Raw genomic sequence first — 19,753 nt, 5'->3', positions numbered from 1 at the left:
TGAATATGGCGAGTTTATTGCAGCTGCGTTGAAGAACCACTGCAGGATTGCTTCCCCGCTGCTGGCAGAATTTGTGGTAGCCAGAGACGCGGCCCTTTCCATGCAGGAACTGAAGCTCATGGCGGTGGAAATGGAGGGGGAAGCACTGCTGGTTATGGTGGCATTGCAGCGGGCTGAGGAGGTCCCCAGTTGGGCATATTATTATGGACACACGCAGGGTGATGAAATCCATACCATGGATGGAGATTTATTTTAGCAAACGGGAGACGAACAATATTGCTCACAAACTCGCAAGAATGAGCTTGACTTCGGAGAATTCTGCAATTTGGTTTGAAGAACCCCTGACGTAATTCATGATCTCCGGCTTGAGCATAGTAGTTCATAATTGTTTAGGTGCAGAACACTCTTTTTCCTTTCAACCAAGTTGTAATTCCCGGTAAAGTTTTTATTGAGGCCCATTGTATGCACCATATCCTCAATGATGTACTTATTCTCCTCGTTATGAATGAATATCGTACTACGAATGGCTTGATCATATCTTAGGATACATAAGCAATCTAACACAAAAGTTAGATGTAATCATAAAATAAACGAAGGGATGCTATGTTGCTAAATTATTGAGTCCTTTTTAGTCATATCTTGAAAGCGAGGCGTGAGAAGACTGCCTTTATCGGTTAGGTACTTTGAGTGTTGGAGTGCTGAACTTGGCTTGCGTACAATATTAATTACTTTGGCCACCTTAACGCCAGTCTCTTGAAGCATGTTGGTTTTGTGCTAATTCAAAATCCAGTTTGTCCTGGGTTCGAGACTGGCGGCCAATCCACTCCAATTCCTCCCATTTCTCTACACCTCTGTAGAGGCCTTAAAAGCAAATGAGGTATTCTAAAATACCTCTGTTTTTTTACCACTTCTTTTGCATCTACTCTCTTTTTTGTTGAAGACCTGGAGCTCTCTTTTTGGTATGTTTTTAATTAGTAAAAGAAAGTAGGGTTTGAAATTGTTTAAGGAAGCCCTTTCAACTAGGATATATACATAATTACTAGCACCTTGCACGGACACGAATACGGCAACACGTGACACGACGATACGTACGGCGACATAGTAAATCTTAAAAAACAAGGACACGAAGAAGGCTAGGACATAGCGATTAAAATATAATAAATTACATATATTAAAAACAATATTTTGAATTCATCATATAACAAAGTACTACTCATTTCCCTAAATAAAGTTAAGCAACAAATTAGGTTGAGGTCAGGGCTCTTTTAGGTGTGCATGTTGCTCTTCATCAGTCACTCCATCAAACATTATGTATTCAATGAAGATTTTTTGTTGACTGCAGAATCAGTCACTCCAAATGTTTTTAGCAATTGCGAACTACATTCAATGAAAGAAGCAAAAGAGTACTCATAGTTCATACTACCTAATTTACTAAGATCCACAAAATCTAAAAACTACAAAATTTTGATTATAGAATCAAAATATACAGCTTATTAGAGCATTTCCTTGGTTGTATACTCTTTGACTGTCAAGGATTTCCGTGGCATTGATATAATAGCTCCACTACCACATTGAGATGCCGTAGGTGGTTGGAACATAGTTATGTACCTATAATTTGACAGAACAGTTTTTATAAGAAATAGTGATCCAGTCATAACATGAATTGCTTCAATTAAGGAACCATACTTATTCAAAGGTTCTCCCATTCCTTGAAAAAATACACAAAATCAAATTATTCAACATTTCAACGGTTCCCATATTTCTTCCATATGCATACCATTCAATAATAACCACAAATGTGAGAATTTGGAAAATGATCAAAGGATCAGGGTCACCCTGGGCACAGCTCCAGTTTGAACTTTATTGATAGCATCGCAGAGGATTATCCCACTTCTCAACCCAAGCCTAACTCTCCCTCCAAAGGATCCGCCGGCATATCTATAGCAGCAACAACAACAATCATCTTTCAGAGTCCTCCGGCCGACTCATTTCTCCTTGTTGCTACAGAGCAAAAGATTAGCTCAATTAGCTCAAACAATCAAACGAAACCCAATTTTCAAGTATTCAATTATTTCACACTTCATAGTTGAAGTAACTTAAGAAACTTTTAAAGTATCATTTGGTAAAGTTAAACCAAACAAAGGAGAGAGAGCTAATTTTCTGTTTGTTACTTAGAAAGTGAAGGAAAATTTAATCTTGACCTTTTGAGATAGGCTAAATAAATTCATAAACCCACTCCACATGCAATCACTAAAACCCATTAAACTGGTTCAAAAGAACCGGATTCCACAACCACCTATCTAAAGATCACAAACCTAACTGCACCTCTGAAAGATTAAGAATTGAAAAGCTGGGTGGTGTCATTTATGATGGCTACCTCAATTACGATTTGGATTTTTCTTACGCATGCATACAATACAAAAGTAGTATAGTTATTTAAAACAAAGACTCTGGCTTATGACTTGCAACCATGTTTCCAATTGCTCCATTTCTTGTGATTTATTAATTGAAATTACAAAATCATATTGAAAACCCCTATCGAAGCACATTAATAATCTAACTAATGAATGTGATTCGACACAGAACTCGCCCTTGCATTTCTGGTTTCAACACAGAACTCTGTACACAAAATCCCAAAAAAAAAAATCAATAAGTAACCTACTTAATAGATTAATGTAAGCAAATGTGAATTTGAATGGCTTAAAACTCAATAGGTAACCTACTTAACAAACCAATTTGAATGGCTTAAAACTCCAAAATTGTGACATTTTATAGAAAAGTTTCCATCAAACCTTATTTCAAAAACATTCCTCTGTTCTTCCTTATACTGCTGAACAACTCCTCCACCAAAACTGATTTACAACATCTGTTTCAAGCCTAATAATTATGAGTCAATTTGCAGATTTGATAAAAGATCTCAGAAATTAAATGAATAATTCAAATAAAAAAAATCATATCAACCATAACTTTAAAAGAAAAATTGTCCTAAACCCTGCAAATTTAAACAAAGAATTCTAAAAAAAAAAAAAGGTAAATCGATCTGATAAAGACATGAGTAAATTAATTTCATAAATTTGAAATCATAAGCATGCGATTCCTAATACTATTGTTGGTATGAACACGAACATAAGGATGCCTAAGAGCATTCATATGCAGATTATACAGTTTCCTTCAATTCATCTTAAAATGAACTAGTATTGAACATGCAATACCTTCATGTATCTCCTGAGAGTGAGAGAAGTTGTTTCCAGGTAACGGAAAGGCCCGAGTCGCCGGCGATCGGCAAGAATTAGGTCGCTGGAACATATGTCTGAAACTCTCACTATTGGTTACACAAAAACAACGACAAAATTGGCGACAGCTTGACTAAAAAGAGTGAAAGGGATGGGTTGGTAGTGGTTCGAATGAGTGTAGTGGTCGTTTTACAGTAGTCGAGGTTTGGAGGAATGGTGAATTGCTCGCGGAAGGGAAGAGAGAACACCGGAGGAAGAAACAGAGAAACAAATATTTGGTATATATAAGCAGTGGCAGACTTGAAATAACAGAAACTAAGAGAAGGCAAAACCGGAACAACACTGTGCTTATGAACAGTGTTTCAAGGAAAGATGGGTTTTAGTATATATTGAATTTCCAATAATTTCTCAGATATGTTTTTTAATTTACAAAAAGGCCCTTGCCATGTCTTGAGCGTGTCTAAGCCATATATTAACCGTGTCCAAGCGGTGTCTAGGATGTGTGCGAGGCATGTCGGAGTGTCCGTGCAACCTAGACTAGCACCCTCGTAATACCAGTCTCGTGTAACGTGTTGGTTTTCACAATCCAGTGGCCTGGGTTCAAGACTAGGAGCGCAACTTCAACAGCATCTCCAACATAAGGCAATTAAGTAAAATGAGATGGTATTATAACAGTAATATGAACATGCCAAAAGCAAGGGCCTGAAAAAGCTAGGTATGCTAGATGGAGTTTGAGATTTAACAGTTAGTGAGATTAGTAGGCAACCAATATAACTAGAGCTAAAAAGGGGTTGTGCATGGCCCTAAATCATGTGCAAAACTACGAAATATGACCTCTTCCCTTTTCCATAACCTTTCTTGCGACAAAGCAATGATCAATCATCGTTAAGAAGAAAAAAATCCTCTCTCCGAAGGGAGAGTCCTTCTCACTACTGCTTCTGTGAGACTTTCAGATCTAAGCATCTCTGGTGGCATCAGCCTTAGCTTCAGTTGGGGTCGGTTGTTGTGTCCTCTTTTCCCTCTTTTCCTTCTTTTCTCCTTGCATCTACTGCTGGTTCTCCCAATTTTTCAATCTCGCTTGTCCAATTCCTCAACCCCGTGGGTATTCCTCTTCCTAGCTCTTCCTTTCTCCAATCTTCAGCCATGTTCTTTGTCGAGTTCATGTGTAGAGTTCCGGCGCTTTCACCGACTCAGATGTTTCCAACACCACCACGTTCTCCTTAGTGTCTGCTATTTCTGGCAATGTCGTTCTAGGATTTCCTTGAGCTTCACACAGGTGGTTTGCTTCTTTCGCTTGGGTGCCAACTATCTCTTGCTTATGGTTGTGCGCAGGAGGTGTCTGAGGAGGAGATGATCGGTGGTGGTTGGAGAATCGGATGGCTGGATGCTCCTCAGATAGGCAATGGAGAAAGTAGTGAATGCTTTTTGGAACTTCTGTTGTTTTGGGGCTTTTGGGCTCACTTTCTGTTTCTGTTTTTTCTTTGTTTTTAGGCCCTTTTTTTGTTTGTTTATAGGTGTAAGTTGGGCATTTGTTTGTTTGTAAGTGTGTGTTCGGTGTTTATTAAAATTTCCCCCTCAGCAAAAAAAACTAAGAAATATTATATCCTGACAAGTTTTAAGGACGAACTCATTTTAACTTTGTAGGCACAATCAAGCAGTTTTTGGGTTTGATTGGCACTTGAATATGAATAGATAAGTGTATGGAAAATATAGCTTAGTTGTTGAATCCCAAATGTCTAAGAATGTTGAAACATATATGAAATGAATTGATCGGGAAGCCGAACCTGTGAGGTTTTTAGTAAGAGTTCCTTTTCTATCACGAAAAATCTTTCATAGATTATTAATGTTTTTATGTCTCAAAATATATGGCCAAAACTCATATCTAGGAAATCATCAATGTCAAATCAAATGAATTCATTATTTCTTTTTAACTCATGGTTGTTTGGGTTAATATTTAACTTGGGCTTAAAGGGAAGGAAGCCCAAGAAAGCTCAATAGAGGAGATTTTGCCCAAGGCCCAGAGTGAAGCCCAGATACCTATCTCAAGACAAGATGGCTCCCCATTAAATGCAAAGGTTAGGTGCTTACAAGGGAAGTGATAACCAATGGAAATCAACCAACTCTCGACCCAAAAGCACTTTTCCGAGTGGCAAAACATGTAAAAATGTTGATGACTCACTACCTTCTAGTTGCTTTCGAGTAAGAGTAGAAACAGCACAGTCGAGCTAATTCACCTATAAATAAGGGAAGATGGCCTAGAGACAATGACACTCAACAAATCAAACAAATAAACATACAACTTGCCTTTCAGTCAAGCAAATATCCAGAAAGTTGTGCTTTGTCCAGATTCTGCACACTTTTAGCTTTAGACTTCCTTTAGAAAGACATCTTTTGTCTATGTAAAAGCTCTGCTACCTTCTTCAAATGTTGTAGTATCGATTATCTTATGTAAACCCATTTACCTTTCATTCCTCTTTCAATATCTAACCCTTTAGAACTACAACAAAGAGATTGCAAGACATTCAACCTTGCCCGACAAGGTGAAATCTTGCCCGCCTCTCTTTGTTTTGTCTTTCAATTAATAAATCTATTGTTATAATGTATTCCCCAGTACATATTCAAATCATTTCCAGTCTTTTAATGATCCAAAGTTCCATCAATTCTTAGATCTGGTTCACTTAGTGTTTCTATGGTCATAAGAAGATTAAAACTGATTAACACTGATGACTTGATCAAATCTTGATCTTCACCCTTTAAGCATACAAGATAAAGAACCAAAAGTCCTTAATCTCAAGGCACAAAAAAGAACTTAATGTAGACTTAACTCATCTACGACAATCCTTTGATAACAAGAAGTCAGAATAACTTGAGGCACAAGTAATCGACTTAAATACACTTGTTCTACATCTGCCATAAAAAGATGGCAGTGGCATGCCTTAGCACTTAGCTAGTTTTGATTACGAGTCTTAAGGCCTACCCCTAAGGCCCCACAAAAGCACCTTTCAGAACTAACTTTGTCCTCCTTTTGCAGCATCTCAGCAAGCCGGAGCCCGACAATCAACAAAATGTCAACTCCTCGAGGAGCTATGTGCTCGAGCCAGGGACCCCTCCCCGTGAGATTTCCTGCTCGAACAATGGTATTGATCACAGTAGTGTGTTCGCCCCCTTCTATTCAATTTGTATCACCCTTTTCGTAACCTAGAATTAGAGGTGGGCATAAAAATAGTTGAACTGGAAAACTGAGTCGAATAGTAGTAAGAAAATACCATAAAAAAACCGCATAGACCAAAAAAGTCAAAACTGGGACAAAAGACGAACCGGACCATCTCAAACCGATTCTAGTTTCGGGTTGGAAATAATAAGAACCAAAGGAACTGAACCGAATCACTTAAATATAAATTTTATTGTTTTATTGTTTTATTTTTTATATAAACAAGCCATCTTTCCAGCCTGATGGTGTTCTAGTCTTGGTAAATTTCAGCTTGTTGATATGGTTCTAGTCTTGGCAAAAGGTGCTTTTGGTGTTGATATTGGGAGCTAGTTCAGAGTTGGTCACTCTTGTGAAAGGTTCGATCAACGTTCTTTGCTTTCTATTGTTTCAAATTAGAAAAATTGAGTTGCTTTACATGTTGCATTAATTGGGTAGTACTAGACTAGTTTACAAATATGAATCCATCATGTGGTTTTTTTGGTATACTCAAACCAGTGAAGTAAATACAAACGTTTTTTTTTTTCTCCAATATGAAATGGTGTTTTATTTGTGTTTGATTTTGAAAAAGGTTTGGCACACATCATTGATGAAGACGATTCAACCATCATGAACAACTGAATCAATCTCGCCCAATAGTTGATTTAAAACAAGTCTCATCACCATAAATCCTGAGTTCTTTTTTTTTTTTATTCTTTAGAAAATAGAGGATTCGAAAAAGTGAAAAAAATATATATAATTTTGGTTGGAACCGTAAATCATCATGATCTAATAAATTTAAGTGGAACTGTACAAAAATGAATCGTTGATATTTTTCGATATAGGTTCCAATTTGATGGTAGAACCTGACCGTGCCCAGCCCTACCTAGAATGATTAGAATACATGATCTTGTAAAAAAAAACAAAATAATTAATTAATGAGTGATACATTTAATTTTCATAATCCAAAGGCAACATTTTATATTGAACATTCAGCACTCGTACAAAAAAGGAAGAAAGAGAAATATCATCTCTCAGCCGTATAAATAAAATTACTTAAGAAGGACAAACGCTGGTCTCACGCGTAGCAGCTGGATATTGTGCTACACTCACAAACCAGCTGGTCCTGGGTTCGAGACTGGCAGAAGAGAGAGAGAAGAAGAGAGAGTACTGAAATCAAAATGAGGTATTCTAAAATACCTCTGTTTTTGTAAGGTGAGAATGAGAGTGCGGAAATAACTCTCGCCAAAGTACACCAAAATTTTAAAGTGATTCCGTTAATTGTAATTTGTTTATAGTGTACCTTTTAAGTCAAATTGGTTAGAGCAGTGTGTTTCTCCCTTCACTCTCAAAGTTCGGGTCCCCCTTCATGTATTTTAAATGAATTTTAAAGTGATTCCGTTAATTATAATTTGTTTATAGTGATTTTGAGTAATATCGTATACAATTTTCTTTTAGCATAAGGAAATGGCTTCAATCAAATAAGTTATTTGAAAGTACATTTTAAGTCAAATTGGTAGAGCAGTATGTTCCTCCATTCACACTCAAAGTTCGGATCCCCCTTCATGTATTTTAAATGAATTTCAACCAATAAAACCAGTCTTACGACTTGGTGTGGGCTATGGCCTTATTATGGTTGGGGGAGGTTAGGTGATGAGATGAGTTGGTTCTTAGAGGGTTCTCCATCTTCCCCCAAGTTCTTTTATGAGCATTTTCCCTCTTTTGTTATTCTCAATTAGAGCACGGTCCAGATCATGTACTTTAAAAGATTAAATATAATAACTTAAGAGGCTTTACCGCCGGTCAGTCATCCAATAACTTGTTAGCTTTGTGTTACATCTAAAGTCCAACAGGTTTTAGATTTGATTGGCATTGCATTGACGATAAATCACCAGAAATGTTACAAACAAGAAAAATGAAGTATTCTAAATTACCTTAGTCTTTGTTTCTTTTTACTAAAATTATCTAAATCACTAATAATAGCATGCCAAAGGCAAAGGCCTGTAACGAAAACCTCTTTTTGGTTTTTCTCTCTCTTTTCTTTTTGGTCTTGAAACTAGAGAGTAAATTCTTTATCATCTTACATTGTCTATAGAAAGCTCTTTTGGCCTTCTTTTCCCCCAAGTATTTGGTCAGATATTATATAAGATCTAGTACACATAGTATAACAGCAGTTTATCAATACAATTATATTCAAATGCGTGCACCGATGCATGTACAAAAGGCACGAGATTATTTACGAGTACTAGGGTTTATGATTCTTAAATTTCTAGAGCTGATACAAACACATCGAACACGGGATGAAAGAATCTGACCGAGAAACTCTACACACTATCATTTACAATGAGGAGAGCGCAACTCAAAATAACACCAAACATAGCAAAGATGTCGCATAAGTTAATCAAGCAATTAACTAATGCGTTTTACCAGAGCAGGTGATTTCTGCATCTGTTTTCGCTGATCTGGTAAGGCCAGACGCATACCATCCACATGGAGCGCTAGAAGCTATCTGCACTGCATTTACGGTACAGCTCAAAGTTTTGACAGTTCAAGGAAGGGTTCCACGGACTTCTTATGCCTGGAGGAACCCCTGATCTTCCAAGTAAGAAACTACTTCTTCGGCCATCTCACATGGGGAAGGACATGCTCCTCCTTTATGTGATAATACTATCTGAAGCCAGATAAAGGATGAAAAAACAGCAAATGAGAAATTCTCCTTTCATATTCCAAATAAAACAATAACATCGAGCACACTATAGACCGAAAAGGAAAACGTAACAATAGGTGAGTTGAGTTTATGTGCAGCTGTAGTTACATCATGTGTCCAGCAAGTATACATCAGATCATCATTCGTTTCATTCTGCGCCATATCCCTTCAGGCTAAATTAAAAAATGGAATTGAAATGGTGACTATGTGGAAAGCGACTAATGTATCTCAAATTTAACTTCCAAAAAGCATAGATTAAGCTCTTGGTTAATTACAGACTTTTTTAACAACAGCCTTTTCCTATAGAAAATATTTTCTTCTGGATTGCATTTTAAGTTTAAATTTTTTATTTTTAAGTTGCTATTCCCCACAGCTCTCACTACGTAATGTGTATTTCTTTTTAGCAAGAGAAACATGTATGTATATATATGATATCTGTAGTCTGTATGTAGCCACACCTGTTCAATTTTAGCTTAAAAGGTGTATTCTGCTTTTCTCTAGATAGTGTACATACCTCACAATCTAACGGTTGCTCATATGGATCATCAATCCCAGTAAAACCTGCAATGCCGGATTGATACAGTGTAAGTAATGACCAGCATTTCGGACTAGGAAACTGACAAAGTGATAAATAATATGGCCATTTAATCATAACTCCTTGTAAAATACAAAATGAAAAGATTCGGTGCACTATGGAGAGTGGGATTGGTACACATATTTCAAATAAATTTAACATACCAATTGTCCAGGATTCAATTAGTAATCAGAGTCGCACTTAAGGATCCATATATGAGATGGCGAAAGTTACCAACTTCAAAAAATATCCATGTCAATGCACAAGGGAAGATTCACAGATACACACCCACACCTAGAGGTTTGCGTACAGTAGTACCAGAAAAAATTAAGAATCTTCCAAATGATTGTTTAAACAGAAGTTTAATTAACCATAATAAGATTCACAACGTTTCTTGTATCTCACCGTAAAAAAATAAAAAAATATCAACGTAAAGATTTTAGTAGGACAGTGGCACCTTAAGCAGGCTGTTAAATTTTAAAGACAAACTCAATTTAGTAACCAAAACCCGAGATACTAGTTTGCATATACCTTCGATCTTCCCTGCACGTGCAAGCTTATATAGGCCTTTCGGGTCTCTAGCCTCACAAACTTGGAGTGGAACGTCCATGAACACCTTTCACAAAACAAGTTTGCTTTACTGATAATTTCTTCAGCAAATATTCCAAGCATAAGCCCAAAGCTTAGTTGAACTTGAAAAACAGTGATAGAGATTAAATAGCAGTGAATTACAAACCTCAATGAAGTCTCCAGCAGGTAGCATTGCACGGCAGGCATCACGATCCCTTCTATAAGGAGAAACCACGCTAGCAATACAAATAACTCCAGCATCAGCAAACAATTTTGCCACCTCCCCTGAATACAAGAGCAAAGGCAATGCTACATGAATACATAATGAAAACGAAAGCGGTAGTTAATCTAAAAAGAGGAATTAGTCAATTAAAAAGAGGCATAGACATGCATACCAATCCTCCGAATGTTCTCTGCACGATCTTCTGCTTTAAAACTAAGGTCGCAATTCAGGCCATGCCTGACATTGTCCCCATCAAGAATGTACGATAGTTTTCCCCTGTGATACAAACTCCCACCCAATGCACAAGCCACCGTGCTCTTCCCTGAACAAACAAAATCAATTATACGCAAGTGATGAACAACTTTCTCTCGGCACAGTCTAACGGGTTGTGGATGTTGTTAGACTATCAATCCGAATTGCAATTAAACAAAATCATATATGAATGCGGTTCTGATTCACAGTCTAACCAGATATAATATGCCATATTTCTATCATAAAGAACATAATACATATATATATATGTGTGTGTGTGTGTGTGAATGTAATATAAAAATTTGAATTAAGGAAAAACTAACCTGAACCGCTGAGACCGGTGATCCAAATGACACACCCCTTTTGTTTAAGCAACTTTTGCCTGTCAGTTTTGTTCAATGAACACTCATGCCATTTAATATTGGTTGAATTGCCAACCGAAGACAACAAGCTCCCATTTTTATCTATTTAACAAAAAAATTAAAACAAAAATCAATCCAGAAAAAGCATAAAGATTCCAAATTCTACATGAAAATTCAGAGTGGGTAAGTTCAGAAAAGGCTTAAAGATCCCAAAAATTAAAGATGAAAAATCATAAGTGGGTAAATTCTACATGGAAAACAAAATCCAATTCAGAAAAAGCTTAAAGATTCCCAAATAATTAACAACTAAGTGCCTGAACTCCCAGCGTGGCCTTTCAGACTCGCCGTTCTGGAACCCTCCACCTCCATGGCCTTTACTACAAACAAACTCCTGGCTTTCAAGCCATTCACAGAAGCACCACGGGGCAAGTTCAGGACCGCCAGCTGCGACAAAGAAGACGTTTCGACCCCGACCCGGAGTCCCGGCGACGGCGCCCATTGCAGTGACTTGGCTTGCATATCTCGCAAAATCATCAAATCCCCCCAAAAAAAAAACAAAATTTGAATTAAACGAAAAGAAAAATTGGGCTTTCTGAAAACCCAGAAAAATATATACACTGAAAGTGAATGTGGCATTAAAGTGCAATTTTGGTGGGGATATTTGGAGGGAGGCCGTGGGGAAATGGAAAGTTGAGTTTGTGTCGGTGGGAGAGTTGAGCAAAGTTGGTGGGGAACGGGGGTGGATAGGTTTTAACAAAAATGCGACCGTTAGGTTTTTAATTGATTTTGTTTTTTAAATAAACACTTTATACTACTGCTGTTAGATTCTCACGACGCCGTGAAAGCGGGCTTCGTTCAAGACGGAAAAATTAACTTCTCGTTACCGCCGCGATTAATTGCGATGATGATTCTGTTAATCTTTTAATTAATTCTTCAATTGGAGTTTCTTTATTTGTTTAATTATTTCTCTAGAGTTATTGCCATTTATTGTTTTTTTTTTTTTCAGATTTTTTTTTTCTTAGGATGCAAGTTACAGTTTTACATAATTAGTAACTCTCCTTGACATAATTAAATCACGAGAGGTGCAATATGTCAGATGGAATGACAGATGAATGTAAAGGTAGAAACTTAATTCACAATCGAAAAAACTTCTCTCTTATTGAGAGCTTTCTCACCATTTGTGTATGAGTGTATATCTAGCTTCCATTCTTCTCCTCGCTACCACCGATTCTAGCTATGACTAGCTTTGCTCCTCTTGTTTTCCTTTTCTTTCCTTTTGTTCCTACTTGTTTTTTTCCTCTACCTTTTTGTTGGTTCGACCATATCCTCATCTCTCTGGTGCCTCTGATTTCACTTCACCAACTCCCCTTTTTTTATTTACTTTTCCCTCCACCACCTTAATTTCCAACACTCCACACCCTACCCCTTCCAATTGACTCACTCCTCTATTGATCTGACACTTTACATTGAGTTCCACTAATCAACATCGTGAATGTGAATCTTTGCGATTCCCCTTTAGGAGGAAGAGGTGTAGAGCTTCGGATTTCATCGATGCTCCGGTGTTCTCACCACCTTCTTGCCTTTATTTTGCCTTGTTGCCTCTGTTGCTCGTGGGTTGTTTCCTGTGAGCTTCATTTGATTTGTGGTGCCGATCTTGGCTGTGCTCTTTGGAGGTTGTTGAAGCCTTCTTCTTATCCACTTTGGGGGGCTTGCATTGGCTTGATTTCAGGGTGGTTTGAGTTTGGTGGTCCTTCCGATGGCAGTAGCGTCAGAGGATGCAAGCTGTTGGGGTTTTTTCTGTTTTTCTGTTGGGCTTGGTTTCGTTGTACTTTGGAGGTCTGTAATTTTGTTGTTGTGTTTTTATTGTATGTGGGCCTCTCTCTTGTAAATATGTGTTGTTAGTAATATGTTATTACCTTTTTACAAAAAAAAAAACAAAACAAAACAAAACATGTAAAGGTATCTTTTTAGTCCAAAACGTCACTTAAATTATTTTTGATAACGAAACGAAGTTTTAACGAATGTAATCCTGAAATCGCATTAAGAAAAAATCCACTAATTAAGCTTTTAATCGAAAAGAAACCTTTGGGTACGTCAAAAGTAAAAGGATGATATGACTTATGATTGTAGATGTGGGCTTAGTCCGTTGCACTTGATATGAGCCAATTGGCTGATCAACAAAAGGTTCCTTTGTATGTCTCCAATAAAGCACCATCAACCTCCACAAACACATAATCGAAGTAATCACGTGCTTCCACCAATTTACTTTGGCTTTGATTGTACGATGAAAGCGACTTGTATAGTATAGATATATGTTGATTTTAGCATTTTATGTTCATAGTTTTAATATCATATGCAGATAAAATTTACATACGTCATTATATTATTAGTACAAAACGTAGCTGCATTTTTGTGGTGTGTGCAAGTGAGTGAGATTGCAATTTGCACTTGATAATTTGGTGTAGTGAGTTGTGACATCCCACATCGTACAGGGGAGTGGATCCTGTAAGCCTTATATGTATATTCTCATCTCTACCTAGCACGATGCATTTTGGGAGCTCACTGACTTCGGGTTCCATCGGAACTCCAAAGCATTCTCAGGATGGGTGACCCACTGGGAAGTTCTCGTGTGAGTTATCGGAAACAAAATCGTGAAGGCATGGTCATGGCCCAAAGCGGACAATATCGTGTTACAATGGAGTCGAGCTCGGAATATGATTGGGGCCCGGGCCGGGATGTGACATGAGTGGTGACACACCGTACACATATATTTCAAAGGAAAACTAACGAAAAATTCAAAAAAAACTTTCCTTTTAATGAAAAGCCGAATATGATTGGGGCTCGAGCGGGGATGTGACATGAGTGGTGACACACCGTACACATATATTTCAAAGGAATACTAATGAAAAGTCCAAAAATAACTTTCCTTTGAATGAAAAGCCATTTTTAAAGATATAATGAATAGTACTAGGAAAATGTATAAATATGATTTTTCGTTAAAAGTGAACAATACCAAAAGTATTTTGTTAAAACTCTCATATTTCAATGGTGGAAAAGTTGAACATGCATATTGCATGACCTAATTGACATTTTGATGAGAAGTTATTCTTTCAACTTACTTACATGTGTCATTCCAATACACCCAATCATTCCATTCTTTTTTTTTTTTTTTTTTTTTTTTAGCACATCATTCTATTCACTTTTGAGCCATCATGAAAAATCAACAACAGCCAACAATGTCACAATTATGAACATCATGATTATTGAAGTGTAACTCAAGTAAATGACAGAACATTTTGGTCATAACGACAACTTCTAAGCTTTGATGAAATCTTTTTTTTTGGGTAAATTACATAGTAGCCCCTCAGGTTTGAGGGTAAATTTTAACCCCATACAATAACTTTAAAACATTTCATTTTCATACATCTAGTACCATTTTATTTCAAAATAACACATCCGTTAGATTTTCCATCCATTAGTCTGTTAAATGCTGACGTGGCTACCACATTTGTGCTAATGTGGCTACCACGTAGAATTTTTTTTTATACATTAAAAATATTATAATATTAATCCAATTATAAAAAATAAAAATAAAACATAAAAACCCTAACCCAAATCCCCTTTCTTCCCCCTCTCCTCTCTGCAATCCCTACCCACTATCTCTCACCCACCCCCTAATCGACCCACATCCCTATCCCTAACCTAGAACCTAAAAACCTGCAACAACAACAAGAAGAAGAAGAGGAGGGAGGAAAAGAAAAAAAAACCCCAGTTCATCCCCCCAAAACCTGCAACAACAAGAAGAAAAAGAAGAAGAGGGAGAAAAAAAAGAGAAAGAAAAAAAGAAAAAAAAAGCCCAGTTCGCGGGAAGGTCGTCAGAAGGTCCGGGGGGGGGGGGAAGGGAAGGGAAGTGGATCGTGGCGGAGCGGGGGGAAGGGAGGTGGGTCGTGGGTCGCGGCAGGGCCGGGGGGGGTTTCTCTCTCGGATCTCTCACTCTTTCACTCTCTATCTCTCTCTCGGACTCTCTCCCCGACAGTACACCCACACACGCACCCATCTACACAACCACGCACGCACCGACGGCACACCACCACCACTGAGCTTCAAAATCCCGGGCGGGAAATCCAACTTGAAGTCGTTGTGGTTGATGCTGAGGATCCTGAGGTTGTAGAGCTCGAAAATGGCGGGCTGGAGAGGGCCGTGGAAGGCGTTGCCGCTCAAATTGAGGTGGATTAGTGAAGAAAGGTGGCAGATTTGTGGTGGGATTTGGCCGGAGAAGTTGCAGCGGGAGAGGTCAAGGGAAACAGAGGGAAGGAGGAGGAAGAAAGAGAAGGTACTTTCATGGTTTTAGGGGTGTGGGGAAGGTGCTGGGTGAGAGTGAGAGTGTGTTGGGAAATTTAAGAGAATTGGGGGTTTGATGGCTGCTTATGGGTTTTCTAAAGGGATGGGGTTTCGGCGGCCGGGGGGAAGTGGTGGGATTTGGGTTTTCTAAGGTTTTTTTTTTATTTTTTTATTTTTTTTTGAAGATTTAGGTTTTTTTTTAAAAAATTAAAAATTAAATTTTTTTTGCCACCTGGCAGCCACATCAGCACAAATGTGGCAGCTACGTCAGCATTTAACAGACCAATGGATGAAAAATGTAACGGATGTATTATTTTGAAATAAAATAGTACATGAGGTATGAAAGTGAAATGTTTTAAAGATGTTGTATGAGGTTGTAATAAACCTCAAACCTGAGGGGCTACTATTTTTTTATGATGTTTTCATTAATATTTCATGGCTACAGAAATTGTAAAATAAGAATACTTTCAAAAAGAGCGTCTAGACTTTATAGATTTTTATGTTAGTAAACCCTAAATTCTAAACTAGATTCAAGAATATGAGCAACATATCAACAAGACATCAACTCATTATAAGCAAATCTTTTTTTTCTTTTTTCTTTTTTTTTTTGGAAAACATTATAAGCAAATCTTGAAAAGAACATAGAGCAATTATGCCGTGTAATGGTAGTGCCACAAGAGAATCTAGCCAACGATAAGTTTGCTCTATATTTGAGACGTACATAATGCCAATAAGAGGGGAAAATTTTCATTGTGATCGGAACACGAGTGGTACATCACATGTTATTATATAAGTGGTAAGAAGTTTAAATTTTTATCACACATATCCCATAATTTGTATAGTGACAAGTGGTGTACCGTCCTGTGTTCCGGTCACATTGAAAAATCTTTCCAATAAGAGAAAGGGTTGTCCACTCACATCCTTTTGATACCCAATCGAATGCCTGAAACAATATTTCATCTTCACACGGCCAAACTCATAAATTACCCAAGAAATGTGGCATTCATTGTCACTTAAGATCACAACAATATATTTCACACACCACATTTCAATCAAACAGTATTTTTCAATGTTAGAGATGTCACAAGTTTGAACCACTTCTCTCCCCATTGATCTAAAAATAAGCAACAATCTAGAATATGATTGCATTCACATGTACCATATGACCCCATCGATCTAATTTTATTTTGTGAATTGTTATTAGTACTTCAAAATTTTCATTATACACTCTTCATAAGTGTATTTTTCTTTTTGGAGTGTAAAATAAGATTTTTTGAATACCAATAACAATTTCCTTTATTATTTTGAACAATGCTATTTTTACCACATTAGTATACCACATTATGTGGCATCTGATGTGGATGTCCACATCATCTAAATTAATCATATTTTAAATTAAATTTAAAACTATTTAATAAACTAATAATAAATAAAAAATCTGAAATTAAATGGTAATTGTGGCATACGAGAAATCTCCTCTCCTTCTTTCCTTCCCCATTGCTTATTCTTCCACGCCATTTTTTTGTTTCAGCCAAGATTTTTTTTCAGCAGCCTCGCCATCGATGGAAGCAAATCTTTTTGTTTCAATTCTCAAATGATTGAGGTAAGAATGCAAACCCATATTTCCAGTGTGATATTTCACCATTCGAGTCTCTTGAGTTGTATGTTTTTTATATTCTCTCTCTCTCTCTACAGGATCTAAGTAACCAGTCTAGCTTACTGCAAACCCAACTTTCTGAAATAAAAAAAAAGAGACTAAGGTGAATACCTGGGGGTTGAAGAAGAACCCGAAAAATTGGAGAACACTAACCACTTGATGATTATTAGCAGCCCCATATATGAAGGTAATTATTTTTATTATTTATTGGCATTCAGGTTCTACGTATCTGTTAATTTGATTCAAGAAATTGAAGTTTTAGTTTCATTTTTCTGTTATGAAAAGTTCGGAAAATTTGTATATACCATTTACTGGAGGTCTGTAATTCTGAGATTAATAGAGTAAACAGAACGGTTTGAATGAAGCCCACTCGATATAAATGTATATACCCCATGCATACAAACTTCAACGAAGTGGGATATAACTTTTAAAAACTTTTAAGAAGTGCAATATTTATAAATTTGTAAGCAATTGAGATTTCTTTTTTTTTTTGTTTTTTTTTTCTGCTACTCGGTCATATTTTCATCTTGTTGTGCATCTCTTTCAAAATATATTGATGGTCTACCTCCTTGTAGAAGTGATAACATAGTTGCAACACAAGAGAGTAATGTCGTTGTGGAGGTATGCGATAAATATATTGATCTTCTTGTTATCTTTTTCCTTAGTTAATAATCATTGTCATTGTAATTACATACTCTTTGTAATTGTAATTACTTTTATTCTTTGGGATTTAGCATTCTCATCTTACACAAGGAGTTCAAATTTGCATGCCTGCCAACCAATATCCTATTTTTCCCCATACTAATGTAAGTTGTGCATTTTGTCCTATTGATAGTGATTTTGAATTGCTTTTGTGTTAGCTATTGAATAAATATTACCTATTGTAGGAAAACATGACATTGTTATTGGCTCAGTCGAGGTAGTCATCCAAACCTGTTGTACAAAGAGTCTAAGATTGGAAATATAAGTTATCCTACTATGCATGGAAATTATGTCCAGGTAAACATTGAGAGGATGCATATAATCCTTTTGTAGTTATTAATTAAATATTTATTTACATCACATAGTATAATGCTTTATTTGTGGTTCTTATGGTTTTTTTTCTCTCTCTTTATTTAGGGTCAACAATATCCATACTGGAATGGAGGTTATAGTATGTACAATATGCATAGCTCTACTTCAAGAGGAAATGATGACCAAGAGCTCAACTAAGTAATGGAAGCAACAATGAAAGCAATTTCTTTATGCAGTTTGAGTTTTTGTGGTTTTGGATCCTATTTCTTCTAAACATAGACTTCAATGCATTTCAAATATTTTGTAATAGCAGCCAGTATGCAGACGTGTTGCTCTTCTAATTCTTGTTGTACTGAAAGCGGAGTTTAATCAAATTCTTAAAAGGAGCATATGTTTAATCAACGAAATTGAAAAACGAAAGGCCTAAACACCGCTTTCTAAAGCTATAAACCAGAAACCAATTTCTTCCTAGATTAAATCTTGCAATCCTGCAGCAACACTTATAGCTCAAGAAGAATGCAGAGGAAGTTAAGTACAAATATTCATATTTTGATCATGAAAATGTTTCTACTTTTTATTCACATTTACAAGTTGTAAACAATATTGATTGACCTGGTAAATCTATTGCATACAAATAGTGTCAAAAAAATTGAAGTAAAATCCAAACCAGAAAAAAAGTACAAAAAATCTTAGAACCAGAATGTTAATCATCTAACTGCAGAAGCAACAATATGAGTCCACCATTTAAGATTGCTTTAATGTCAATTCCATTCTCCAATGCAGGAAACCTCCAATTCATCAATGGCTTCTCTATCTTCCTCTTCTCCCTGACCTCCCAAGCTTCAGAAAGGTACGGCCTTGTAATTGCAGACTCATCAAAACTCTCATCTCTGCTATCATCCTTCTTTCCCAATCTTTGCAGCCTAGAAATGATTCTATCCAAGAACACTTCTGGCAACACACCTTCCAAATCAAAGTCGTTAACTCCGAGGACCTGCTTTATTTTCGCATCAACCAGCGGCTTCAACTTCGTGGTGATATTATGTTTGCCAATATCAGTAAGTAAATAACACCTTAAAAAAGTTTTTCAAAACAGAAAAGAAGCAATGCTTTACTTGACTAGTGCATTGTAACGACATAATTTGCTGCTTTTGTAAATTTTCCTGCCAATGGAAAATTGGATTGCATTAGTATCAAGAGGTGCAGTAGCATTAGAACTAAAGGTAGCACAAGGTCAATTGAAAACTAAAGAGGAAGGATACTCAGAAAATTATACACTCCTCAGTTGTATGTAATTGTCAATGTTTTCTTGCTAAAACTCCAATGATGTCATACTCACTACTATTCACATACATTCCCAAATTAATAAGTAATCAAATTATAAATTGCAACAGTCTAAGGCAGTACATCGTTTCCGCAACTTCCAATTATCAGTGGTAACATTTCAGTAGCATATAATATTGGAAAGCTAGGCCAATTACAATAATTTAAAAAATAAAATTAAAAATTTTAAACCAGACAATAAGAACACTTCATAGTACCGACCCTGTCAAGCGCAATAATTCTAACATCGGGTGGGTATATACACTAAATTTCTTCATATGAAACCTACAATTGGATGCAGAGGATACCT

The 19,753-nt window shown here is 36.7% G+C and overlaps 1 protein-coding gene and 2 long non-coding RNA genes across 5 annotated transcripts; 1 reads left to right on the top strand and 2 right to left on the bottom strand.

The window, feature by feature from the left end:
• Positions 1-1,614: 1,614 nt before the first annotated feature.
• LOC126623827 (uncharacterized) lies at positions 1,615-3,609 on the bottom strand. 2 transcript variants are annotated; one of them, XR_007623900.1, is made up of 3 exons: positions 3,213-3,609; positions 2,793-2,877; positions 1,615-2,001 (listed from the first exon to the last, which is right to left on the bottom strand). It is a non-coding gene; the product is annotated as an uncharacterized LOC126623827 (long non-coding RNA). The 2 variants fall into 2 exon arrangements; XR_007623899.1 differs by having other exon boundaries at positions 2,793-2,866.
• Positions 3,610-8,594: 4,985 nt separating this feature from the next.
• Positions 8,595-11,859, bottom strand: LOC126624649 (adenylyl-sulfate kinase 3-like). 2 transcript variants are annotated; one of them, XR_007624180.1, is made up of 8 exons: positions 11,423-11,859; positions 11,070-11,210; positions 10,667-10,816; positions 10,438-10,556; positions 10,233-10,317; positions 9,866-9,995; positions 9,642-9,688; positions 8,999-9,091 (listed from the first exon to the last, which is right to left on the bottom strand). XR_007624180.1 is itself a non-coding variant. In XM_050293732.1 (7 exons), exons 1-7 carry the CDS (start codon positions 11,742-11,744, stop codon positions 8,993-8,995), a joined length of 963 nt encoding a protein of 320 aa, XP_050149689.1. In that variant the 5' UTR covers positions 11,745-11,858; the 3' UTR covers positions 8,595-8,992. The 2 variants fall into 2 exon arrangements, 1 of the variants encoding a protein (XP_050149689.1); XM_050293732.1 differs by lacking the exon at positions 9,866-9,995 and having other exon boundaries at positions 8,595-9,091; positions 11,423-11,858.
• Positions 11,860-16,952: 5,093 nt separating this feature from the next.
• On the top strand, positions 16,953-17,916 carry LOC126621252 (uncharacterized). Its single transcript, XR_007622861.1, has 3 exons — positions 16,953-17,052; positions 17,145-17,293; positions 17,841-17,916. It is a non-coding gene; the product is annotated as an uncharacterized LOC126621252 (long non-coding RNA).
• The last annotated feature ends 1,837 nt before the right edge of the window (positions 17,917-19,753 follow it).

Source organism: Malus sylvestris, chromosome 5, assembly GCF_916048215.2.
Source record: "Malus sylvestris chromosome 5, drMalSylv7.2, whole genome shotgun sequence".
Lineage (NCBI taxonomy): Eukaryota > Viridiplantae > Streptophyta > Magnoliopsida > Rosales > Rosaceae > Malus > Malus sylvestris.
The sequence above is the reverse complement of the archived record's forward strand: the minus strand, read 5'-3'. Positions and strand labels throughout refer to the sequence as shown.